At 54.7% G+C, this 25,977-nt stretch overlaps 1 protein-coding gene across 1 annotated transcript in view; it reads right to left on the reverse strand.

Annotated features, from left to right (window-relative positions):
* The window catches only part of RAB11FIP5 (RAB11 family interacting protein 5), a 47,619-nt gene that overhangs the window by 7,711 nt on the left and 13,931 nt on the right, over positions 1-25,977 (reverse strand). The window contains exons 2-3 of the mRNA XM_033161147.1: positions 17,306-17,748; positions 14,885-15,650 (exon numbers count right to left, since the gene is read on the reverse strand). Of these exons, the coding sequence (XP_033017038.1) occupies positions 14,885-15,650; positions 17,306-17,748 (1,209 nt within the window). The remainder of the gene's footprint in view (positions 1-14,884; positions 15,651-17,305; positions 17,749-25,977) is intronic.

Below are 25,977 nucleotides of genomic sequence, written 5' to 3' on the forward strand. Positions count from 1 at the left end.
AACAGCGGCTCCACGCAGGAGGCAGTGATTTTGGGGTCCCCCAGAATTTAATCGTCTTGGACCTCCAGAGATCCTTCCCATCAAGTTCATTCGGATCATTTAAGGCAGATTACTATAGCTGGATGGATGAAGAACAGGAGTGAAACCAAAGCAGACCTCTCTGCCCAGCAGGCATTTGTTAGCATTCTTCATTTCACTTGCTGGTTGCCTGACACCAAGCGGTCTCTGGGCGACTTGCAACAGATCGAAAGAGAGATTATTTTCTAAAACAAGAATCGTAAGCAGCCTCTGAAGAAACGACCAGCAGCTCAGAGCAGTCCCAGCCGCTAAAGCAAAAGGACAAATGGCTGGGAGGAGAGGGCAGTTTTCACCTGGCACCAAAAATAGGTTAAAGTAGGCATCAATGGGGAAGGGGGATTCTAAACCTGGGACTACAGTTCCCATCATCCCTGACCACTGGTCCTGTTAGCTAGGGATGATGGGAGCTGTAGTCCCAAAACAGCTGGAGGGGGGCGAGTTTGGAGGGGCCTGTTCTAAACCTCTCTTGGAGAGGGGCATTTAGAGATGGGCTTCAGGCGAAGATCTGAAAGTCCGGACACAGCACCTCTCTCGATGCGAACCTGAACTGAACAAGGTTTTATAGAGGAAAACAAGCACTTTGAATTGAGCTCAGCTGACCACCAACACACACACACACACACACACACACCTGCCAGCAATTTGACTGCAGCATTCTGCAGTTTCTGAGCCACCTCCAAAGGCAGCCCCAGGTATAACACGCAGCAGTCATCTAACCTAGAGGTCACTAAGCACCGAACCCAAGCTGTCCCTGTCTGGGTAGGGGCACAGCTGGACCCCCCCCCCCGCCAAAAACTGGCAGAAGGTTCTCTGTGCCACAGAGACCACGGGCATCTCTCATGATACAATCGCTACTAACTACGGGACTGGGTGGCAATGGGTGCAGGGGCCCCCATCCGCTTCTATCACAACAAGCCTTTTTCCTCGGAGGCCGATCTGCAGAGATCCAAGTTTTCCCACGTCCAGGGATGCCTTCAAAAACTAAACTGTTATTTTGCAATGTGTTTAGTCTCCAGCCTTGACACGCGATGGGGAGGGCATGCCATGCGAAGGAGAAAAGGTGATTACTCTAAGTCACATTGGTCTTTTAACGTATGCATCATTTTGTAAGACGCTTTGGATCACTTCTTGTGAAAAAAGAAACAAAAAAATGCAATTGATAATAGCAATAATAATAGGCTGTGCCTGCCCCCTTCCTAGTCGGAATTAAAGCTGCATCTCGGGGGGGAAACTTGTGCACTGACCATTTTTACGGGAAATGCTACCACAGAGGAGCATAAGAAAAAAAGATGAATTCTTTCCTGGTTCCTTGTTAATGCACAAATATCCTCCCCACGCCCTTGAGACAAAGCTGATAGATGGAACAGAACCATCGAAAACGATCATGGCCAGCAAGTGAGTTCACATTTAAAGATCTGCTATAAACCTTGTGACAGTTTGGGTGTGAATAGCTCAGCCGGTTAGAGCATGGTGCTGCTAACGCCAAGGTTGCAGGTTCGATGCCTGGGTGGGGCAACTTTGCGTTCCTGCATTGTGGGGTTGGACTGGATGACCCTCAGGGTCCCTTCCAGCTCCACGATTCTATGATTCTTCGATTAAACGGTATGCAAATTTTGCTTAAAGAGTGAATAAAACCATGGGAGGAGATCTTACCACTCTGGGGTGGGTGGGGGGAACACAGTAGGAACGTACCCCCCCTCCCCACACGTTTCCCCTGCCAAGGCCAAATGGTAGAATTGGGGCGACTGTCCCACTTCAAAGAGCCACTTCCCCCTTGCCCCCCCCACCAATCCTTCGCTTCCAGCATGCAGGGGGGGCATCCCTTCTGCGGAGCTAGGAGAGAAGAGAGGGATTTAGTCACAGCCGCAAAAAAGGAGGAGAAGGGTGAACCAAAGATGAAAGCCATGGAGGGGGCATGAAAAGATGCCATGCAGAGGTTTCTTGTGGGGGGGGAGCGGGGGTAGGATTGTGTTGTGGAGAAGGGTCCCATGAGCTGTAGCCGGTCAAGACACCCCCATGGGCAGAGGGAGGGCCAACCCAGGGATTTGGGGGGGTTTCCTGGGAGAGACGTCCCAACAGCACAGAGAAGGAGGGGTGGGAGGTCACCTGGTAAGCACACACACACACACACACTCACACACACACACAAGCCTCGCCCAGCTCACCTGGCCGTCCACTGGAGAGGAGGCGCCTCCACGGGCGAAACCGAAGAGGCCACTGAGGCAGCTCTGGGCCGCGGGAGAGCGAGGGAGGGGGCCGCCACAGCGGAGCCCCTGGCCAGGTCAGGATGCAGGACGGGAGAAGGGAAGAGGAAGTCGCTGGGTTGGGCAGCCCCCTCCAGCGAAGGCGTGGAGAAAGTCAAGGGGGCGGCGGGTTGGTCCTCGGAGGGGTGGGCAAGGAAGAAGCCGCGAGGGGCAGCGTCCGGGCCGCCCAGACCCTCCACCCAGGAGACCGGCAGGACGGCGGCCGCCTCCGAGGAGGCCGGGTCGGGAGGCCTCTCCACAAAGGGGTTGTTCTGCGGGGAAGGCGGCGGTGGCGTCCCGGCCCAAGGGGCAAAGGGGTTGCCCGGTGCCAGGGGGGTGTCCGTCCAGCTGCCCTGAGGCTCCTCTCTGCCCGCCTGCCAAAAGTCGGCCTTCTTGAAGTCCGCCACCCGGTCGTCCGACCAGCTGGAAGACAGCTCCGACTCGCTCAGGGAGCTGCCCGCCCGAGCCTGCCTGAGCTGCCCGCCCGCCAAGACTGCGGGGAACGAGGGCGACGTGGCAGGCAGGCTCTGGCTGAGGGGGCTTCGTGCCGGGTCCCCCTCGGGGAAGGAGAGAGCCACTCTTTCTCCCGGCGGCAAATCTTCCTCCGGCCCCCCAAGAACTCGCCGTCGTCCTTCGGGCCACGAGTTGTGCGATGGAGTCTGCTCCTCCTCCACGGCCGTCCAGAACAGCACCGATGGGCTGGGCCGGGGGTCCTGGGGGGTCCTGGCCCCCGCCTCTTTGCGTGCGGGGAGCTCCTTGGCCGTCTGCAGAGAGCCCAGCTCCGAGAGCCCCTGCGGCCAGGGAGCCCCCGCCTGCCACACGGAGGAGTCAGACAGGCCTGATGCGCCCAAGGAGAGATCTGTAGGGCAAGTTTCGAATTGCTCGGCCCCCGGGGTCCCCGCCGAAGGGAGGCCTCGGCCCCTCAGCTCATTATCTTCTGCAGGTTCGGCGCCATCGCCTGCCAGCCCGAGGCCCCCCGTGGCACGGACGCCACCTGCTCCCATTATCACCAGTGGCGCCAGGGAGGAGGCGGCAGCGGCGGCCACTGGGGGAGGCCTTCCTTCATCCATGGAGGGGGCTCCCTCTGCGGGCACCTCCAGCTCCTCGGGCGCAACTGCCCCATCTCGCCGCCTCTCCTGGACGCCCCACACGGGCCGGCCAGCGTCCTCCTCTAGGCTGAGGGGCACGAACCTCCTTGGGGGCTTCGGTGGGGGTCCCTCGGCCTGTTCCTGGGCCACCCAGCCTGGCATCTCTCTGGCCTCCTCTACATTCAGGCTGGCCTCGGGCGCCTCTTCCGGTGCCAAGCAGAGGGCCGCTTCTTCCTCCTGCCCCACGGTGTCCCAGCAAGGCAAGGCGACCGCGGAGGCCTCCCCAGTCTCGGCTTCTGGGGCCCGGTCACTTCTGCGCAGGGGGCTTTCAGCGGTTGCGCTCTGAGGCGGAGGGGGCCTCTCCTCCAAGAAGACATCATCCGAGGTGGGGCAGGGGCTCCCGCTGTCCTCCGGGGCCTGCTCTGCCGTTGCATCATTTCCCGGAGCTGGGCCTTCCTCACAGGGCTCGCCCCATGAGCTGCTCTCAGAGGGCTGGCCCAAGGCTTGGCCCCCCAAGCTCTCTCTTCTCGCTCCTCCCAGCGCCTGCTCAGGGGTGCAGCTCGGCAGATCTGGGCTCCCTGGGCCGGGACCCCCCCGCCCCCCGGCTTGGGCTTCCGGGGTCTCGGCTAGGCGGGCCTCCAGGTGGGAAACTCCTTCCGGCCCCTTCCCCGCGGGCGGAGGCTCCCTTGGAGCTTCCGGCCGGAGCCTGCTGGTGGCGAAGGCGTCAAAGCTGTCGTCCCACTCCGGGGGGGCCCTGGCCGAGGCGGGCGGAGACGGCGCCTCCGGGGTCCTGGCGCTCTGGGCCTCGGGCGGCAGGTCTCCAGCTGTGGCCAAGGGAGGGGCCTCCTGATCCTCAGAGAGACAAGGGTGGTCCGGGGAACTAGAGAGAAAGCGAGCAGGGGAAGCAGATTTAGTATCTGGTCAGCCAGGATCAGGTCCTCACAGGAAGGGCGGCTGGCTCTGCAGGGGCGGGGAGGAGCGGGGTGTGGGGAGGGGGCGGCTGCAATGGGGCAGAACCAGCAGTTGGGGCCGAGGGCAAGGGCAGGGCAGGAGCCGTCTCTGAGCTTGAGGACTGTCTATACCTTAGCAGGCATTTTCAGGCTGTGGAGAGAGACAGGACAGATCCACCCCCACCCCAGTTAAGGCTCCATGGGGTAATCTGGATTCACCAAAACACACACAACACACACAGAGAGAGAGATATGCAGCGGCAAACGTCAGGGCACATTCTGGGCGCAGAACAAGGCTTTGCTGAAGCAGGGGAAGGAGGATGGCAAAAACTGAACCCAAGCATGGAGGGAACAAGCAGATGCAGGCGAAATGAACAGGAATGGCACAGGCAGGCACCCCCAAAGACACCCCGATTGAATGCACGTGTGTGTGCCCCCCCCCCAATGCCGTACGGGGCACTGCAGACGCTTGTCCTTCATTTGGGACTGTCAGGGGAGAGAAACGCCTCTGGCACAAACCAAGAAATGGGCCACGTCTTCTCTTGGGGGTCCCTCTCTCCAGGGAGCCGCCCCAACTCACCACCCTGCTCCCGATCTTGGGGTGCGCTCCGCAGAGAGGGGCCCCTCCAGTTCCACTCCTGCCCCTCCCTTCTTCTATCCCAGTCCTGGGGGGGGGGGGCAGAACGTGACTCCAGCTGCAGAACCCCAGGAGGGCCAGAAACGGGAACGAGGGCCGCCAAGCGGCACGCCCGGACACAGGACCCAATCCGGAAGGAAGCTCCTTTCCTCGACTTTGCACAGAAGATTTTGCGGGTCGGGCACAGCTCATGCGCCTGTTGCCAGCGGCACCCAAAGACACCTGTCTCTCTGCTTCCCTGGAGCCTGGGGGGGGGGGTTTGCCACGGTGGGAAGGTTGCAGCAGGTGGTTCCCCATTCAGGCACAGACCAGACCTCCAGACCTTCAGCAAAGGGGCTGGACTCTCAGCCCCCCCCCCCAAGGCCTTCATCCTGGGACTTGAGCGGCTTCGTGGCAAGGGCACCCTTGGGTGACACCCCCAGACCCCTCCTTCATGCCCAGAATGGGCCGCCCAGGCAAGGAACGGGGAGCCACAGAAACTTGTAGGGCTTTCCCCAGGTAGCAATTCAGACCTGGGAGCGCAGACCCTCCCCAGGCCTCTCCCCTTCTCCCCCCCCCCCAGCTGGTTTCTTGGCCTCACCGGGGCAGCTGCTCTTCGGCTGCCTGACGCTAGAGGGAGAACGGAGGCTGGCACAGAGGGAAAGCCGCTCAGAAAGCAGTTCCCTGTGAAGTGCAATGGGGGGCCCCATGCCTTTATGGTTATTAATCCCTTTATTGCCCCACCTTTTTCTCCAAGGAGCTCAAGGAGAGATTCAGAGGCACCTTGGGCCTGGGAGGAAGCCCCGTCCAAATCCTCACCCCTGGAGCTCACTGGGGTCTGTTAGGGCCCCTCAGCCCGGCCTACCTCACAGGGTTGTTGCGGGGATTTAAAGGAGCTGGGGAGGGAGAGAGAAACTTGCACAAGCCAAAGTACGAATGCAAGACTCTCAGGAGGAAGAGGAGTCTCCTTCCTTGGAGGTTATTGGGTGGCCGTCTGTCAGGAATGATTCATTTAGATGAGATCCCTGCATTGCGGGGGGTTGGACTGGATGACCCTCGGGGTCCCCTCAACTCTACCATTCTGTGATTCTATGAAAATGAATAAATAAAGGGTCAGAGGTAGGCAGGCAGAGGCTGGAGGGCTCAGTCGGTAGAGCATAAGACTCTTAAGGTCGTGGGTTCGAGTCCAGCACTGGGCAAAAGGTTCCTGCATTGTAGGGAGGGTTGGACTAGATGACAATTCTATGGTGAGTTCTAATCTATGATTATCGCGGCCTCACAAGAGCCACCCAAATGTCAACAGGCCTTACTCTTCAGCGGAGGGGTTCCCTTTTCGTCCAGGCACAGTGGCCTCTCTCAGTGGGGACCCCTTGAACTCACGCGGCCCCTTCTCCGCGGCCAGGAGAACCCACAGGCCCTCTTCCTTCTGCTCAGTGCAGCTGCCTCCCTCAAAGGGTATCAATGCCCGTCCACGGGGTATAGCCCAGGCAGCAAAGGAACCCAGGTGTCCGGCTGACCGGTGCCTTCTGGGTCTGCCACCCTCAGGGCCCAGCAGCCCAAGGCGAGGCCAGTCAGAGTCACATTCCAGGCACACCTGGCCAGCCCTCCTCCTGGCCGTGGGATCGGGTGACTCAGAGGAAACATTCCAGGCATCTTTGGCAGGAAAAAGCAGAGGGAGTTCCATCTCCTTCCCACCCTGAAAAACAACCTGAGATTCCTCCTGCTCCTCCTCCAGATTTGCAATTTGAAAGGCTGCCCCCCCCCCCGTGTTTTCACCCAAGTCCTGCTGCTTTCAACCTCTCCCCCAAACTCTGCCTGCTGTCCCCAGATTCTAGCACGGCTCTGTTGCTCCAGAACAGCGGGCCACGCTCCGAAGACACCCAGTTGAGGCGAAACTGGGCCACAATCCTAGAATCAGAGCATGAGAAGGGATCCCCCAAGAGCAGGAATCTCAGCTCAAGAATCACTGACGGGACAACCATCCCACCCTCCCGCCAAGGAGAGCCTGCCGCCTCCCAAGGGGATCCGTTCCCACTGCTGAACTGCTCTTGCCCTCATATTCCTGATCATAGAATCCTAGAATCCTAGAGTTGGAAGAGACCACAAGGGTCATCCAGTCCAACCCCCTGCCAAGCAGGAAACACCATCAAAGCATTCCTGACAGGTGGCTGTCAAGCCTCCGCTTAAAGACCTCCAAAGAAGGAGACTCCACCACACTCCTTGGCAGCAAATTCCACTGTCGGACAGCTCTTACTGTCAGGAAGTTCTTCCTAATGTTTAGGTGGAATCTTCTTTCTTGTAGTTTGAATCCATTGCCCCGTGTCCGCTTCTCTGGAGCAGCAGAAAACAACCTTTCTCCCTCCTCTATATGACATCCTTTTATATATTTGAACATGGCTATCATATCCCCCCTTAACCTTCTCTTCTCCAGGCTAAACATACCCAGCTCCCTAAGCCGTTCCTCATAAGGCATCGTTTCTAGGCCTTGGACGATTTTGGTTGCCCTCCTCTGGACACGTTCCAGCTTGTCAGTATCCTTCTTGAACTGTGGTGCCCAGAACTGGACACAGTATTCCAGGTGAGGTCTGACCAGAGCAGAAAATGGTGGCACTATTACTTCCCTTGATCTAGACGCTATACTCCTATTGATGCAGCCCAGAATTGCATTGGCTTTTTTAGCTGCTGCATCACACTGTTGACTCATGTCAAGTTTGTGGTCTACCAAGACTCCTAGATCCTTTTCACATGATGTTGAATAGGAATCTCCTGTAGTCTGAAGCCCCTGGTTCGAGTCCTACCCTCCGAGAGCAGGAGAAAACAAGCTGGCTCCCTCTTCCAGGTATTTGAAGGTGGCTCTCCTAATCTCTTCTCAGTCCTATCTTCTTGGCGTCCACACAAGACTTTTGCACCCCACCCTGGTGTCCACAGGCCGAAGGCAGGCAGCCCTGTTTAGGGAAGTTTCTAAAGTTTGATGTTTTATCGTGTTTTTAATATTCTGTTGGGAGCCGCCCAGAGTGGCTGGGGAAACCCTGCCAGATGGGTGGAGAATGAATGAATAAATAAATAAATAAATAAATAAATAAATAAATAAATAAATAAATAAATAAATAAATAAATAAATAAATAAATTATTATTATTATTATTATTATTATTATTATTATTATTATTATTATCCACCGAGTCCCTGCACCTAACCCCCAAATCTTCTCCTCTGCCTCCCAGAATCACCATTCAGCTCTCAGCATACAATGCTCTACTCGGGTGGAACACACGTCTATCTGATCAGACAACCCCTTTGCTGGTCTCGGATACGGATCGTGGCTACACATTTGCGAGAGGACATTCTGCACTCTTCACACTTGCACAGCAGATCACAAAGAGAGTGAGGTACACCACTGCAATGGCAAGCCTGGCAGTGGGGCTGTTCAAGAGGGAACACTTAATAAATAATAATAATAATAATAATAATAATAATAATAATAATAATAATAATTTATTTCTACCCAACCATCTGGCTGGGTTTCCCCAGCCACTCTTGGCGGCTTCCAACAAATATTAAAATACATTGAAATGTCACAGATTAAAAACTTCCCTAAACAGGGCTGCCTTCACAGGACCTTCATGGTCACAGGGAGTCAAAATAATTTCATAGAACCGTGGAACTGTAGACTTGGAAGGGATTCCTGAGGGCCATCTAGTCCAACCCCCTGCAATGCAGGAATCTCAACCCCTGCTTAAAAACCTCCAAGGAAGGAGAGACCACCACCTTTTGAGGGAGACCATTCCACTGTTGTTGAATAATAATAATAATAATTATTATTATTATTATTATTATTATTTACCCTGCCCATCTGGCTGGGTTTCCCAAGCCACTCTGGGAGGCTTCCAACAGGATATTAAAAACACAATATTACCTCAAACATTAAAAGCTTCCCTAAACAGGGCTGCCTTCAGATGTCTTCTAAAAGTCGGCTAGTTGTTTATTTCCTTGACATCTGATGGGGGGGGGCGTTCCACAGGGCGGGCACTGTCTAGTGGCCCTTACTGTCAGAAAGTTTGTCCGATGTTGAGTCGGAATCTACTTTCTTGTAACCTGAAGCCATGGGTTCAAGTCCTACCCTCCAGAATAGAAAACAAGCTCTTCCGTATGACAGCCCTTGAGCTACTTGAAGATGGCTCTCTTCTGATCTCCTCTCCGTCTCCCCTTTCCCAGGCTCCTTCAACCGTTCCTCATCAGGCTTGGCTTCCAGACCCCTGACCGTCTTGGTCTCCCTCCTCTGCACACCTTCCAGCTTGTCGACACCCTTCTTAAACTGTGGCGCCCAGAACTGGACACGGGGCTCCAGAGCGGGACACTGGCCTTGTTGACGCAGCCGAGAATTGCACCAGCTTTTTCTTCCGGTTGCATAATGGAAACCCTCTTTTACGTGAGCTGGTTTGTCTTGCGCAGAGACGGCCCCTCTCTCCCCTCAGCCTGTGGGCACCAGGGTGGGGTGCAACTGCATTGAACTCGCGTCACCTGATTTTGGCTATTATTTGCAAAATTTATAAGCCTGCCTCTCAAGGGCCATTCACCAGGCAGCTCTGCAGCGCCGCAGTCACAAAACCAGGCCTGCGTTTCTGCAGCTGCAGCATCCTTCTTGCCTCCTCCTCTGGGGCGCAGCATGCAGCTGCCATCACTGCAGGGGTAACACGAGCTGGCACCAAAATCTGGGACGCAGCCGGGAGCCACTGCTTCTGACCAATGCGGCATCAAACTTTTCACTTGCGGGGTCTGGGGGGGCCATGGGATAGAAGTGAGGAACTCCCTCCCATCAGATGTCAAGGAAATAAACAACGACCTGACTTTTAGAAGACATCTGAAGGCAGCCCTGTTTGGGGAAGTTTTTAATGACTGATGTTTCAATTACAGGTGGGTAGCCGTGTTGGTCTGCCATAGTCAAAACAAAATAAAATAAAAAATTCTTTCCAGTAGCACCTTACTTCTTCAGATACCTGTGCATGCACACGAAAGCTCATACCAAGAACAAACTTAGTTGGTCTCTAAGGTGCTACTGGAAAGAATTTTTTATTTTATTTTGTTTTGATGTTTCAATGTATTGAAACATGGGCAGGGTATAAATAATAGCATTATTATTATTATTATTATTATTATTATTATTATTATTATCCTTTGGCCACCCTCCTTGAATCCCAAGCAAGACAGCTCTGGCTGGCTCTCCTTTAGCCTGTGTGCAAATTCTGCCTCCGCAAGGCGGGCGCACAGGGAAACCGGAATTAAGCCGATCATCTCCGTGTAGTTTTCTGAGCACACACAACAAACTTCCATTGACCCATATAAATAAGCAACTGGTTCAAGAGCTCTCTCCAGAGGGCTACGTGTATAACTATGGAACTCCCCGCCACAAGAGGCAGTGATGGCTGCCAACCTAGGTGTCTTTAACAGAGGGTTAGACAAGGATGCAGCCTAGCCACCTTTCCAGAGATGGGAAGAAGAAGAAGAAGTCCCGACAAGAGAAGAATGGCAGATTAATGGCAGGAATCAGGAAGACCAAATTTTTAATAAGGAATGGGGGAAATTTATAATTTATCTTAAAGTCGTTCGTAGGATTGGAACAACGCTTGTGGTTTAAGGGTGAATTTCGGATATACAGTAATGGAGATGTAAAAGATTTGGATTATTATAAAAGATGCAGAGGAAATGATTAAGAATAGGAACCACAAAGGAGAGGAGGGGAGTCCAGGGGATTCTGTGGAAATCTTGTTTTTATGACGAATGTTGGATATGTGATTGTAAAACTTTAATTTGAAAAACCAAATAAATAAATTTATTTTTTTAAAAAGAGGGTTGGACCAATTCATGGAGGAGGGAGGGAGCCAAGAGACAGGATAGGTGCGCTCGGCCTCCACCCTTGGAATCCCATTCGCTGGAGAGTTGCTCTTGGGCCCCAATCCTGCTTGCTGGTTCCCCACTGGGAGAACAGGGTGCTGGACCAGATGGGCCCCTTTGGCCTCATCCTGCAGGCTCTTTTGCTATTCTTGTGTCTTTAAGGTGTCAAACCACAGCTGCATTGCAGGGGGCTGGACTAGATGATTCTCAGGGTCCCTTCTGACTCTACAGTTCTATGATTCTTTGCTGCTTTTCCCGCATGAGACTAAATCAACCAGGTTTGAGGTTCTTTTGTTCATTTTAAAAGCCCTGAACCGCCTCAGAGGTTACCCGAATCCTTCTATCTCAGCTTGATCACTGAGATCATCTGCAGGAGCACTGCTGGCTGGTGAAGTTCATTTGACAACAATGAGAAACTGAGCCTTTAGTGTCCTGGCCCCAGTCCAGTGGAACTCCCTGCTACTGGAGTTTCAGCAGGTGCCTTTTGTGCAAACTTTCAAACACCTGATGAAAACATTTCTGTTCTGCCAGGGCCTATGCACACTATTAAGAACACATCCCTTCTACGGTGACTAACCGATGCCTGCTTTTAACTTTCTAATCCAGTTTTTATTGGGCAGCTTTATGTTCTATTGCTGTAAACAACTTGGATCTGTTTTTTTAAATGACATAGCGGTATATAATAAGAAATAAATTACGGCATATGCTTTTTGCAGACTAGAAAGATTCCATGCCTGCATCTGCTGGTCTTTAGTGGGCCACAAGATTCGTTCTTGTTCTTGGTAAATGATCAGGAAGCAGAGAGCAGGAAGGAATTTGCAGGGGGGTGGGGATTCCAGGTCTTTATCTCCCCCTCTCCACAGGCTAAGTATGACAGGGAGGGAGGGACCCACACCTGTCAATCACCTGAAGGGTATGACCAGCCGGGATGAGAGCCATCTTCAAATATTTGTAGGGCTGCCCCACGGGAAGACGGAGCAATCTTGATTTCTGCTGCTCCAGAGGGGAGGACCCAAGCCAAGGCAATCAGATGACAAGAAAGGAGATTCTGGCTAAATATTAGAAAGAACATCCTGGTGGTAAGAGCTGCTTGACAGCGGAAAAGTCTCGAGAGATTGAAGACTCTCCTTCCTCGGAGGCTTTTAAGCAGAGGCTCTTGTTGAGATTCCGCCATTGCTGGGGGTTGGACTGGATGGCCCTTAGGGGTCCCTTCCAACTCGACAGTACTGTGATTTCAAACACTGGAGAAGAAAGGGCACCTCCGTGTATTCCCCAGGGGCCCACAATCCTCAGCTGAAGGGGACCCCAGGAGCCACAACAGCCCCTCTGCATCCGCAGGAGAAGCAGGTGCAGCCCCACTCCGCCCGCCCCCCCCCAAGGGAAAGAGGGACGTCAAAAGAACCATGGCAGGAAAAAGCTGAAAGCCTGAGTGAGCCAAGCCCAAGTCACATGCTCCAGTCAGCATCTCATCATGCGCCAGAACAACACATGCTCCAAAAATAACTCCCAGCTCTCTCGGGTTCATGGCTATTTGGCTTGGGGAGAGACCAACAGCCCAGCTGCGCCACCCCCCCCCCCCGGCCTGGATCTCACTGGTGGACGGGACCGCAGAACCGGCACCAGAGACACAGAGCAACGTCTCTCCCTATCTCTTCTCTCTGCGCCCTTCAGGGTGCTCTTCATCCGACGCGGCTACTCAGAAGTGCACCTTGCAAAAGGCAGCTCACGACCCAGGAGAGGGTGGCTCTCAAACCGCCGACACACACACCCACAGCCCGAGGGGTCCGCAGCGCACTTCTGCAGGGCCCACAGGCCCACAGCTGAAGGAGGAGGTGAGAGATCGAGGCGCCCGCCACTGTCAGAAACAAAGAAAGACTCCCTTCTGCACTCCAGTGCAGCTGTACCGATCGAAGACGGCGAAGGCGGAAAGGGCCTACGTATGCATGCCCCACTCCAGATATAACTCAGGGCCTGCACAGGTTCGGCCATCCTGCCCGAGCCACCGGGGAGCAGCGCTCGGACATTTCCCCCAGCATGCTCGGTACAGCTGCATCGGAGTGTAGAAGAAAGGCTCCGCTTAGCAACTTCCCCGTGTGGGGGCTGCCGTGGGAGAACGGGCGAAGCAAGAGTCTCCCGTAATGCAGCCAACCTGAAGGATCTCAAAGCAGGGCAGCGGGGCCAAAAACGAAACCTGGAATTTGGCACCAGGAAAAGATCCCACTCGTCTCAGTATCCGGGGACAGGACTTTGCCCTCAAGGCTGCACGGAAGCTGACCAAACACTTCTGCCTTGAAACACCCCCCCCCAAAAAAAGATGTGGTCATTAAACGAGTTTCAACTTGACGGCAGGACAGCCTTCAAAGCCAAACCCCAACACCTGACCCCCTGCAGCAACACAGCATTCAATATTGCCATTCCAGAGCCCAGCTGGGCGACTGAGGAGAAGCTGCAGCACTTGAAACCTAGACAGGAGCCACAGAAGGAACACCCCCCCCCCCCAGCCCCCTCGACATCTGAAACGCCCTGCGTGGGATCTCAGGGAGGAGGCGCCAAGGGAAAGGGGCCCAAGCGCCTCTGAAGCTCCTCCTGCAGCTGCCGGAGCCTCGAGTCTCGGGCAAGACGATGGCAACACGGAGCCAAGCGCCCACTTGGAGACCAATGGCCCCGAGTGCCAGGCTGGGACGCCCCCAAGGCGGAAAATCTCACGGAGCCACAGGTTACGCCAGCAGCTCCCCAAAGCCCTGTCTGTTCTTCGCGACCTCGCTCACCTTTGCCTTTAGATCCTCGGAGATGCCACTCCGGCCCACGGGCACGCCATTCCCAGGGGTCATGATCCAAACTTGCCGCATCCCGAGACACAGGTCAGCCAGGGCAACCAAGCAGAGCCAGCTCCCCTGCGCTGGCAGGCCTCTGTACTGCCAACCTACGCACCACACAAGCCCACCCCGGACCTTCGCCACGGCTCCAAAGAGATCTGTGACCTTCGCAGGCAGGCGCCCTTCCAGGGACACCTGGGAACAAAGCTGGATTTCTGCTCAGAGGCTGGCTCTTGCTCTCAGTGATGCAACTCCCCAGAACTTTTGGAAATTGATGAGGGTCTTAATCGGTTTTCAGTTCATTGCTGATTTTTTTTTTTAATAAAAAATGTTTTAAATAGTTGTTTTTCAATAATGGTTTTGCCGATAGTTTTTTTTTTCTGTTTTACTCTCTTTGCAAACCACATGGAGCTCATTGTTGGGTTTTTGCAACCGATTTGTGTATACATTTTATAAAATAATTATTAATTAAGAGGAGCGGCGTGGAAAGAGACAAGGAGGACGTTGTTCATGTCGTGCTCAAAACCAGGTTTTTGAGCAAAGCTTCCTAGGAAGGCTCTGCTGCCGGCTGGCTCCACTTCCGACTCTGCAAGCTACTGCAGCCCTGCTAAAAAAGAAACCTGGCAAATCTGGGCCTGGCAGGGAGGAGGGCAGGAGTGCGCCCGACAGAGAAGCACCCAGATATCCCACCTCCCCCTTGCAGCTCCACGCAGGACCCTCCAGCAGCAGAGGCGCCCTGGGGAGATCTGCCGGCTGCGGATCCTGGCCCTGTTTCTCCCCGTTCACCGACCCTCTCTGGGTGCCATGGCCCCTTCGCCCTGGAGGAGCTGCCTGCCTGTCACTTTCTCCTCTCTCCGCAGCCCCCCTCAAGACCTGCTTCAGCAAAGCCTTTCTGAACCACAAGCCCAACTTGCGCCAGCACAGCCTCCTCACCCCAGTTCTCCCTCCTCAGACCCACCGAACGTGGGCAGGAGGCCCGTTCCACAGGCTCTGCGCCCCCTGCTTCTTCCAAGTCCTGCCCAGCGGGCACGACACAAAGGACCAAGATGCAGCAGCAAACAGACCGGGGCCACAGTCCTGCCACTCTCAGCGCCACCCTCCTCCCTGGCAGACACAGGCAACAACAGCAGCGGGACAAAAGCTCTCCTCCCCCCCCCCACCTCCCGGTTCTAGAGCGACACGGACAAACAAGCCGCGCTCACCTGGGCTTTGGGGGCATCTCCTTGGCATCCTGGAGGCTGAACCAGCTGCTGCTGCTGTTCCTACTCCTGCCCCTCTCGTCTCCGGCCGCCACCACCACCCGGGGGGACGGCTCCCCGCTCTTCCCGCCGCCCTCTTTGCTGCTCCCCCGGCGGAAGAAGCCGGTCTTGGAGAACTTCTTCTCCTCTTCCTCCTCCCCTTCCTCCTCCTGCTGGGGTCTCACCCTCCGGACGTCCCCGGAGAAGACCATGGGCGTGGCGATCTGGATGGGCTTGCTCTCGGCGTGTAAGGCGGCTGCAGCTGCCGCCGCCGCGGCCGCCTCCTCCTCCTCCCTCCTGGCCCTGACGCGGCGCTTGTTGAGGGCAATCGTCTTGACGGAGAGCTTGTCTTCCTCCTGGGCTGCCAGGATGGGAGGGGAGGGGATGAAGCGGGGAGGGTCTTTGGGGGGCCCCTTCGGGAGGATGCCGCTGGACCACGGCGGCAGGTCCGGCTCGGGGGCGGCCGGGGGCTCGGATCCAAAGGCCTCCTCGGGCGGCTTGCTGGCGGTGATGCCCTGGGGGGCGGCGGCGGCAGGAGGAGGAGCGGGCGCTGCGGAGAGGAAGGAAGGCTTTGGCATGGGCTCCTCGCAGTAGACGTGGCTCCCGTTGATGCACAGAGAGGACCGGGAGATGGGATCGTTTTGCGGCTTCAGGCTCTGGGTCGACTGCGAGGCCTCGTCGCTGAAGGCCCTCTTGTGGGTGAGCTTCGGGGAAGGCAGGAAGTCTCTGACTGGAGAGGAAGACAGAGGAGGGGAAGGGTAACTGGTGGGGCCAGCCGTCTGCATCGCCCACAAGGCCCCCCAACCACCTGAGGGGCTGCCCCTTTCCGGCTCTTGAGCTGCACGTGCCAGACAGGAGGCTAGAGGCACCGACTGCAAAATCCCTGAGGAGACCCCCTTCCAGGCCCTGTTCAAAGTGCTGGGAGAGGGTCTCATGGAGCATTGGGATAAAGGTAAAGGTGAAGGGACCCCTGACCGTTAAGCCCAGTCGCGGACGACTCTGGGGTTGCGGCGCTCATCTCGCTTTACTGGCCGAGGGAGCCGGCGTACAGCTTCCGGGTCATGTGGCCAGCATGACTGAGCCGCTTCTGGCGAACCAGAGCAGCGCACGGAAACGCTGTTTACCTTCCCGCCGGAGTGGTACCTATTTATCTACTTGTGCTTTGACGTGCTTTCGAACTGCTAGGTTGTCAGGAGCAGGGACCGAGCAACGGGAGCTCACCCCGTCGCGGGGATTCGAACTGCCGACATTCTGATTGGCAAGCCCAAGGCTCTGTGGTTTAACCCACAGCGCCACCCGCATTGGTATAAGAACCTACAAAAAGCCCTTCGTCGGCAGCAGGATCAGGCCAAAGGGGGCCCATTTTGTCCAGCATCTTGTTCTCACAGGGGCCGGGCCCAGTGCCACAGAAGCACAGGAACCTCAGGAGAGCATCTGCTGGATCAGGCCCATGGCCCTTCTAGTCCAGCCTCCTGTTCTCAAGTTGGCCAACTCGATGCCCAAATGGCAAGCACCAAAGCTGGACTCTGCCCACCTGGGATTCCTAGAAGCTGTGGCCTGATCCAGCTCCGACCAGGCTCTCCTTATGCCCCCTACAAAGTCACATTGTGTTGCTGGGATTGGAGCGGATGATCCTTAAGGTCCCTTCCCACTCTACGATCTCTCAAATACTATGAGAGGCATCATCATCGGAGGCCCTTCTCCACTTCCCTCCTCACAGAGAGGTCTGGAGGGTGGCCCCACGAGAACAGGCCTTTTCAGTGGTGGCTCCCTGCTTGGATGATACTCTCCCCAGGGAGGCTCACCTGGAGCCTACACTAAATACCTTTAGGCGCCAGGTGAAAACATTTCCATTCAATCTATGGCCCTTTTCATGTGTCCAGGAGGTGGGAGTAATGTTTTTTAAATATTATATTGTGCATTTTATGTTTGTATGTTATAAACAGCCCCGTGATTTTGGAAGAAGGGCAGTCTATCAATTTGTTTATTTATTTAAAAATGTGACCTTTAAGTACAGTCATACCTCCGCTTACGTCCCCTCTGGATACGTAAACTTCAGGATGCGAACGCGGCAAACCCGGAAGTCTTTTTCCGGATTTCGCCGCATGCGCAGAAGCGTTCTATGCACCACGCACATGAGCGCTAAGCTGAGCGCATACACAGAAGCGGTCCTCCAGTTGCGAATTCCTCAGGATGCGACCGGACCTCCAGAACGGATCCCGTTTGCAACTTGAGGTACCGCTGTGACTGTATTTCCTCAGCAAAGTAGCGCACCTTTCTAGGCTCTACTTAATCACAGAATCACAGAGTCAGAAGGGTCCCCCCCGGTCATCTATCCCAACCCCGCCCTCGACCAGATATTCCACCAGCCCCCCTCCCTCTTACCAGAGCGGTCGATGGAGAAGCTGCTGTGGCGGCTGGGCGAGGGCACCATGCCCGCCTCGGAGGGTCCGATGCCCACCAGGCTGCCGGCCGAGGAGAGGGTGCTGTCGGAGCCCAGGGAGGTGTTCGACTGGGTGAGGGAGGACTTGCGCAGCTTGTTCTTGAAGAAGAAGCCGCCCTTGGCCTTGGCCTTCTTCCCCGCCAGGCCAAAGTCCTCGTCGAGGGCCCCGCTGCTGCTGGGGACGATGGCCGAGGCAGACTCCAGGTCGTACTTCTGCCTGCCGTGCAGCTTGTCCTTCAGCTTCCCAAAGGGCGACCGGGGCTTGTCCTTGATGGACAGGTCAAACATGCTGGCCGTCAGGCTGTGGCGGGTGAACTGGATGCTCAGCTGGATCTCCCCGCGCTCCTTCTCCTTCTTGCCAGGCTTGGAGTGGAGCTTGTACCACCTGCAGGAGGGGCAAGAAACCCGTGAGAAATGTGCCAGGCCAGGGGCCCCTCTAGTCCCCCATCCCGTTCTCACAGAGGCCGGTTATCTCTGTTCCCCCCTCCCCCGCCAGGATCCATCCCTAATGTGTAAGAAACTCAAATCTCTGAGCATGAACATGTCCTCTGGAACTCCCTGCCTCTTGACATCAGGAGCCTCAACTGTCCTCTTTTCAGAGCCTGCTCAAAACACCCAAGACGTTTAGGGAGTTTCCACCTTCTTTCACTGTATGGTTATTTTAGCTTTTTAAAAAAGTCTTAAATCATTATTAATTCCTCTCCTTGAAAAAATTATTGTTTTATCTGTTTTGCAAACTCTAATGCCCACCTGACAGCCCAGCCCTGGGAACCCAAACTGGCTGACTCCCCTTCCCAAATAAAAATAACCACTTGGTTTCTTACCCACCCTTCGCCCGAAGGTCCCAGGGCGGGTCACAACAATTTAAAGCTCAACATTAAAAGCATATTAGAAGCCGTATTCTTTTGTAAGGCAAGATTCTAAAAGTACAAGGAATCAGCAATGTGGTAAACACAACCAAGCAGTAAAAACTGCAACACATGCACAAAACAAAACAAAATAAAATTTGCTCTGTATGTGTGTGTCTGTAATTATTAAAATTTCCAAATATTTTCACAACAACCCTCATGTCAAATAATTACATTATTTCATAAGCTGACTTCCTCCCCACCCCACGGTGTTTTTACTCAAACAATTTCTCCTGCGTTACATCTTTATCCATTACAAAAACTTTCTCTACTGAAATTATTTCGTCATTTTTCTTCCGCTGCTGAATAATTGGACGGCTGTCGCTTAGTGGAGAGCAGTTTCCGTTTCAGATTTCTCATGGCGTTGCAGCCCCCACCCCCTTTCTGCTCTCGTGTGTCCCATTTCCAAATCCTCCCCCCAGCCCCACGTTCTCCTCTGGGTGTTGCCTGATCCAACCCCACGTCCTTCACAACCCTAAAACACCACAAGCCCCAGCACAGCCTCTTGCTCCTCCCATGGCGCAAGGCAAACCGTTTTCACCCCAAAGGTCCAGGAACAAGAGAGGCTGCAGCAGCACCTCCAAAACAAAGAAAGCTTTGGGGGGGGGGGGTAGAAGGGAAGAGTAAGATCTCTCGCAGTGTCTCGCAGTGAGAGATTTCACTTTCTTGGGCTCCATGATCACTGCAGATGGTGACAGCAGTCACAAAATTAAAAGACGCCTGCTTCTTGGGAGGAAAGCAATGACAAACCTAGACAGCATCTTAAAAAGCAAAGACATCACCTTGCCGACAAAGGTCCGTATAGTTAAAGCTATGGTTTTCCCAGTAGTAATGTACGGAAGTGAGAGCTGGACCATAAAGAAGGCTGATCGCCGAAGAATTGATGCTTTTGAATTATGGTGCTGGAGGAGACCCTTGAGAGTCCCATGGACTGCAAGAAGACCAAACCTATCCATTCTCAAGGAAATCGGCCCTGAGTGCTCACTAGAAGGACAGATCCTGAAGTTGAGGCTCCAGTACTTTGGCCACCTCATGAGAAGAGAAGACTCCCTGGAAAAGAGCCTGATGTTGGGAAAGATGGAGGGCACAGGGAGAAGGGGAGGACAGAGGACGAGATGGTTGGACAGTGTTCTCGAAGCGAATGGCATGAGTTTGGCCAAACTGCGGGAGGCAATGGAAGACAGGAGGGCCTGGCGTGCTCTGGTACATGGGGTCACGAAGAGTCGGACACGACTGAACGACTGAACAACAACAGAGGGGAAGAGGGACACGGCTGCTGTGAGGCCTTGCATGCCCCATGGTCTGCTCAAAGGCAGGATGCGAGCCACAACTGGCTCACAGCTGATCTGGGAGGATGGAAGCCTTCCCCGCGTTTGATTATTTGTAGAAATCATTCCTTTGTTCCTTGCCACAAACACCATTGTTGTCTCATAGGCAGCCTGTCAGGTTTAGCATGAGTTGAAAGCCTTTCAGTTTTGGGCCCCCCAGGGTGCAAATTGGTCAGGCGTCTCCTGAAGCACACCCCAAACCCCCTAAACCCCAAGTAGGTTTGGGACCAGCGCAAGGAAGTCCCCTTCCCCTGGCAGGCCAAGCTGTGCAGCTGGGACACACCCGTGCCAACCTGGGTGCCCAAGACACACACGGACGCCAACCTTGCAAGACCCCAGAGGTCCTGGCAGCTGCTTGCACCCATCACCCTCCGACTGCAGGGAGCTCTTTGAAACAAGGTTCCTCTGCAGCAGGATCCCCCAAACGTGGGACGCCAGCTGTTGTTGAACTACAACTCCCATCAGCCCTAGCTAGCAGGACCAGGGGTCAGGGATGATGGGAATTGTAGTGCAGCTGGAGACCCAAGGATGGGAGTTGGGAGACCCAAGGCTCTACATTCTTCTCCCCGCCCCCTGCAGTGTTTGAAATTCCCTGGGGACCAGGCACATTTTACAGGGGCGCGGGTCCGATTGTGACCACATGGAGATTTCTGGGCGCCAGGTTGGCAACAGACGTTGCCATTGAGCAGTGTGTAGCAAAAGACCATCATCCCCCAATTGTGCTTCTGAGCAGCCGTGGGAATCCCGGACGAATGTATGCACCTGCCCAGCCCAGCATCCTGGTCTCATGGTAGACAACCAGCTGTCTCTTCTGGAAAGCAGGCGGGCAGGACCCCCCCTCCCCACGGTCTCCAGCAAGTGGCAGCACACAGCCAGCGGTGGGGCCATATATACTGCCCCCCCCTTTCAGCTGCCAAAGAAGTGGAGATCTTCAGCTTTTGTTTGAGCAGAGGAGAACTGGGTCCAGTTTCAGGCCAGGTCAGAACAGAGGAGAGCATCCATTTTCTCCACCAAGTTGTCCGCAAGGCCATCACAGCAGTGGACTCCAAGCCTTCCTGGGAAGCAGAAGACAGACTGCAAGAGGAATGCTTTGATGGTGTTTCCTGCTTGGCAGGGGGTTGGACTGGATGGCCCTTGGGGTCTCTTCCAACTCTAGGATTCTAGGATTCTATGGGGCCTTCAAATGGGCTCCAGCTCTCAGCAAGTTCTCCTTTGCCTACACCGGGCTCCCCCACACACACAGGGGGGCAGCATGCTGCAGGCCAGAAGCACAGAAGACATAAGAATGTAGTAAGAGCCGGCTGGATCAGGCCCATGGCCCATCTAGTCCAGCCTCCTGTCCTCACAGGGGCAAACAAGCAAGCACTTCTCCAGCCCAGGCGCATCTCTGACCACCCATAACTGATCTTCAGAAGCATCGCTGCCTCCGACTGCGGAGACAGAGCATAGCAATTGTGGTGGGGAGCCCCCAATAGCCCCCCCCCCCCCCCCCCCCCCGCTTCCACAAGTCCTCCTTTATTTTAATTATTTTTTATATTTACAGACCAACCTTCACCTGAATATCACAGGGCAGTTTGAGGTATAGAAGCACAAACAGTAACTCCCCAACACACACACACACACACAGATACATTCTTTAATCAGCCAAAGGCCTTGAGAAAAGGAACATTTTCACCTGGAGCCTAAAACTATATAATGACGGCGCCAGGCAAACCTCCCTATTTAGGGACGTTTTTAATGTTTAATGCTGTATTGTGTTTTTAATATACGGTTGGGAGCGGCCCAGAGTGGCTGGGGAAACCCAGCCAGATGGGCAGGGTATAAATAATTTTATTATTATTATTATTATTATTATTATTATTATTATTATTATTATTCCACAAATAGGGAGCCACTGCGGAAAAGGCCCTGTTCTCGTGTTACCACCCTCTGGACCTCACGTGGAATAAACACAAGAAAAGGGGCCTCAGATGACGAATGCGGAGTCCAGGACAGCTCATATGGGGAGAGGCTGTCCTTGAGGTATTGTGGCCTGCGAGTGCTCCAGTTGGAGAACAGCCTTTCCCAAAGGTGTCATGGGCTTTGAAGACACTTGAACTCAGGACACAAGGGGGAAAAGTGGTAAGAGGAAGGCACGCTTGGCAAATCCACACCGGGATCAACTCCCGCCCGGGAACCAATGTCCCCACTGTGGAAGGATCCAGAATTGGCCTCCACAGTCACTTACGGACTCATTGTTAAAACCGTGTTTATGGAAGACAATTTTACTCGGCTACGAGGGAACGCCAAAGAAGAAAGAATTGCGGTCCTGAGTCGTTAAGGCTTTACGGATCAGAACCAGCACCTGGAATTGCATCTGGAAGCCAGTTGGCAGCCAATGCAGTGGGGCCAGGATTGCCGTTCTCTGCTCAACTTGTCCTGCAACGGTGAGTAATCTGACTTCTGCGTTCTGAACCGTCTCCAGGGGCAGCCCCACATGTGGTACGTTGCAGTAATCTAACCTAGAGGTTAGATTTGAAGCCGTCCAGGCTCGTCCCCAGCTCCCAACACAGACACCACCCCTTCCAGGGGGCTTTCGCTTTCCCCAAAGGACGGGGAGCCCCATGGCAGAAATCTGCGGCAGCCCAGGATGGAGGCGGGGGGGGGGGGACGACGACGACCATGGAGAGCGAAAACAGGGCAGCAGCCGCCCAGAGGAGTCTCCCCGGTGGAAAGGCCTGCCAGGAACAGGGGCAGCAGCCGGTGAGTCAGGGAAAGACTTTCCACTCAGGGGAGGGTGGAGACCCAGCGCAGCCAAAACAAACATGTTGTCCGCTTCAGCCAGGCTGTGTATCTTGACCAGCAGAAACACAGCTGTCCCCAAGAGCAGCTACGCCAGACACCCCTCCCCCTTTTCCTTTTCTTTCATTGCAGACTGAGCTCCGGTCTGTCCACATGCAAAACGCGCAATGGACTCAGGTTCCGTCCCCTCGAGAAAACAAGCAAGCCCACCAATGCCAGCAGCAGGAACGCAGGCCAAAGTCAGGCAGGTATTTGTTGTATTTGTTTGAGTACAGGGGTCGGCAAACTTTTTTCAGCAGGGGGCCGGTCCACTGTCCCTCAGACCTTGTGGGGGGCCAGACTATATTTTGAAGGGGGGAAATGAACAAATTCTTGTGCCCCACAAATAAACCAGAGATGCATTTTAAATAAAAGGACACATTCGACTCATGTAAAAACATGCTGATTCCCGGGCCGGATTTAGAAGGCGATTGGGCCGGATCCAGACCCTGGTCCTTAGTTTGCCTACCCATGGGTTTAAGAAAACCGCCCCCCCGGACCTTTTGCCCCCCGCAAAGGATGGATCCTTGGCTCAGACACCCCAACACGGCAATTGCGCTCTTGAAAGGGAATAACCCCCCCCCCCAGCAAACTGTAAACCCCTGCAAATAAGTAATAAAACTCTGCAAATGAATTGCTTTCCGTATGTGACAGTTTGGCTGCATTTCCTGCAAAAGCAAAAAGGGGTGAGTGGGATGGGGGGAAATGCAGCAGCAGCAGCAGTAGTAGTAGTAGTAATAATAATAATAATAATAATAATAATAATTTATTATTTATACCCCGCCCATCTGGCTGGGCCTCCCCAGCCACTCTGGGCAGCTTCCAAAACAATATTAAAATACAATAATCCACCAGACATTAAAAGCTTCCCTAAACAGGGCTGCCTTCAGGTGTCTTCAAAAAGTCTGGTAGTTGTTTTTCTCTTTGACATCTGGTGGGAGGGCATTCCTCAGGGCAGGTGCCACTACCGAGAAGGCCCTCTGTCTGGTTCCCTGTAACTTGGCTTCTCGTAATGAGGGAACCGCCAGAAGGCCCTCAGTGTCCGGGGAGAATGATGGGGGTGGAGACGCTCCTTCAAGCAGTGCTTGGAACAGGTTCCCCTCCGGGCCTGGAGGCAACCACCTGTCTGGCACAGGGTGGTTCTCTTTCTCCTATCTCCCCCCCTGCCCCCGCCATATCCTGACTTAGAGCATCTGCTGCCTAAGGCCCATGACCCGGAAGCAGCCCATGAGGGTTGGGGACATAGGTTTCCAGGTAGGAGTTGATCCCGGCGTGGATTTGCCAAGCGTGCCTTCCTCTGAGTGCATTTCTCCCTTTCGTCCTGAGTTCGAGTGTCTTCAAAGCCCACGACACCTTTGGGAAAGGCCTTTTTGGTAGTGGCACCTGCCCTGTGGAACGCCCTCCCATCAGATGTCAAGGAAATAAACAACTATCTGACTTTTAGAAGACATTTGAAGGCAGCCCTGTTTAGGAAGTTTTTAATGACTGGTGTTTCAATGTATTTTTAATCTTTTGTTGGAAGCCGCCCAGAGTGCCTGGGGAAACCCAGCCAGGTGGGCTATTATTATTATTATTATTATTATTATTATTATTATTATTATCATTATTATTTTCTCCAATTGGAGCGCTTTCAGGCCAGCGTTTCCCAATTATTGTTGTTTATACTACATTTTTTAACATTTGCCTTGAGACAGTCTTTCAACCTCTTTTGTTGTCCACCAGCCATTACGCTTTCCATTTTTAAGTTCGGAATACAGTAGTTGGTTTTTGGAAGACGATAATCAGGCATCCGTGCAACATGACCGGTCCTACAAAGTTGGTGTTGAAGAATCACCGCTTCGACACGGGTGACCTTTGCTTCTTCCAGTTACCCCACGCGGGACTGAGAAACCCCCTGCAATGAGCCCCCGGGGTTCGGCCTGACATCTGAACACAGCCAGAGTTCGGAAACAAACCCTGGGTCCTCCCCCCCCAAAAAAAGCCTTCTCCTGCGCCTTTAAACAGTGGGAGATGTTTGAAACTGAAGGGGGCAGCTCTGCCCGACTGCTCTGAAGGAAGACTGGGCTGGGGTGGGTGCTGAAGCAGAGTTTCCAGCGGCAAGGGGGGGCGCTAGCTGGCCCACCCCCCTCCCTCCAGTCTCTGGGCCCCTCCTTGCGGAAATATGCTGCTCTCAGCAAAAAACCAGCCGCTGACCTCAGAGCAAAGTGCGCAGGCTCCTTACACCAGTGAGCAGAACTTAGTCCAAGCAGAAAAACCGGGGTGGGGGGGCAGGAAGGGAGGGGTGCTTGCAGCACACCCAGCCGGCAGCTGCTGGTGGGCGAAGGAAGGCTGCCGAAAGGCCTACAGGGCATTCCAGGGAGTCTTTCTGCAAACACCCACATGGACTCTCACATGCCGGGTGGGGCAGGCCGGGGGGGGGCAGGCCGGGGGGGGGAGCTGCTCTTGGAGAGCTCAGCAGAAGATTTGATGGAGCCTCTCTCAAGCCTCACAGGCCCCCTGGCCCTCCTCCTCCTTCCGAGAGCGGTGCTCTGGCCTGCCTCTTCCCTGCAGTTTGCAAACCTTCTCCTGCCACCAGCAGAGATCACATCTAGAGCAGCAGCAGCAGCAGCAGCCCACACGGCATGCGCACAGACTCGCACAGAGACACACAGGCGCACTCTTCTCCCACAGGCGCACATGGGTGAAGACAGGGTCCAATTGCCCCCCCCCACCAAAGCAGCGTCAAAGCCATTCCTGCAACGTCCAGGGGCTCACAGCCTCCAAGCCACACACACACACAATCTGAGCGCAGGCGGGGGGCTTCCCCCTTCTGAGTCGGGGGGGGGGCTCCCCGCCTCCCACCGTCCCGCCGGAGGCGACACACAAGTGCCTTAAGCCCTGAACAGCCGCCCATTGTCTGCTCACATGCCTGGGCTTTGGAGCTTAGCACCAAATATGACGGGGGGGGGGAAGCGCCGTGGGAAAATTGCGCTTTGCAGGAGCCCCCCACCCCCAGAGGAGGAGTGAGGGGGCACTGTGGGAACCGGGGCGCACCCGTGGAGTAACACAGCAGCCAGCCCTGAGCCCCCAAAGGAAATGCCAGGAAAGGGGAGAAGCAGAGTCCGGCCTGGGGGGCCTGGAATGCCCTGAAGAGGATGCCAACCCTCCTTTGCATTGGCAGCCAGTGATTTCACAGGCTTCAAGTTACAAACACACAAGGCAAAGAGGAGACCTGAGGCCTGGAAGGATTTTAGAGAGAAAGAGAGAGAGAAAGTGTGTGTTTGTGTGTTTTGTGCAGCGCCTCTGGTCCAGCATCATGGGAAACTCACAAGCGAGACGCAAGCACAAGAGACTTCTCCGCACTTGCAATTCCCCCCATTCAGAGAAAACTACGGCATCCACTTTCCTCTGAACACTCCCTATAAGCCCCTGCAGAGAGAGGGGCTGCTGCTCTTCAGGACCCCCCACCCTAAGAGGGCTTGCTAAAGGTTGGCCCTGCAGGCGGAGGTCCCGTTGCCGCCCCCCCCCCCGCCCCACAGGCCTTTGTCCTGCCTTTGTGGGGGGGGGGGCTCTGGGTGT

The sequence above is a fragment of the Lacerta agilis genome, chromosome 9 (genome assembly GCF_009819535.1).
Source record: "Lacerta agilis isolate rLacAgi1 chromosome 9, rLacAgi1.pri, whole genome shotgun sequence".
In the NCBI taxonomy this organism is placed as follows: Eukaryota; Metazoa; Chordata; class Lepidosauria; order Squamata; family Lacertidae; genus Lacerta; species Lacerta agilis.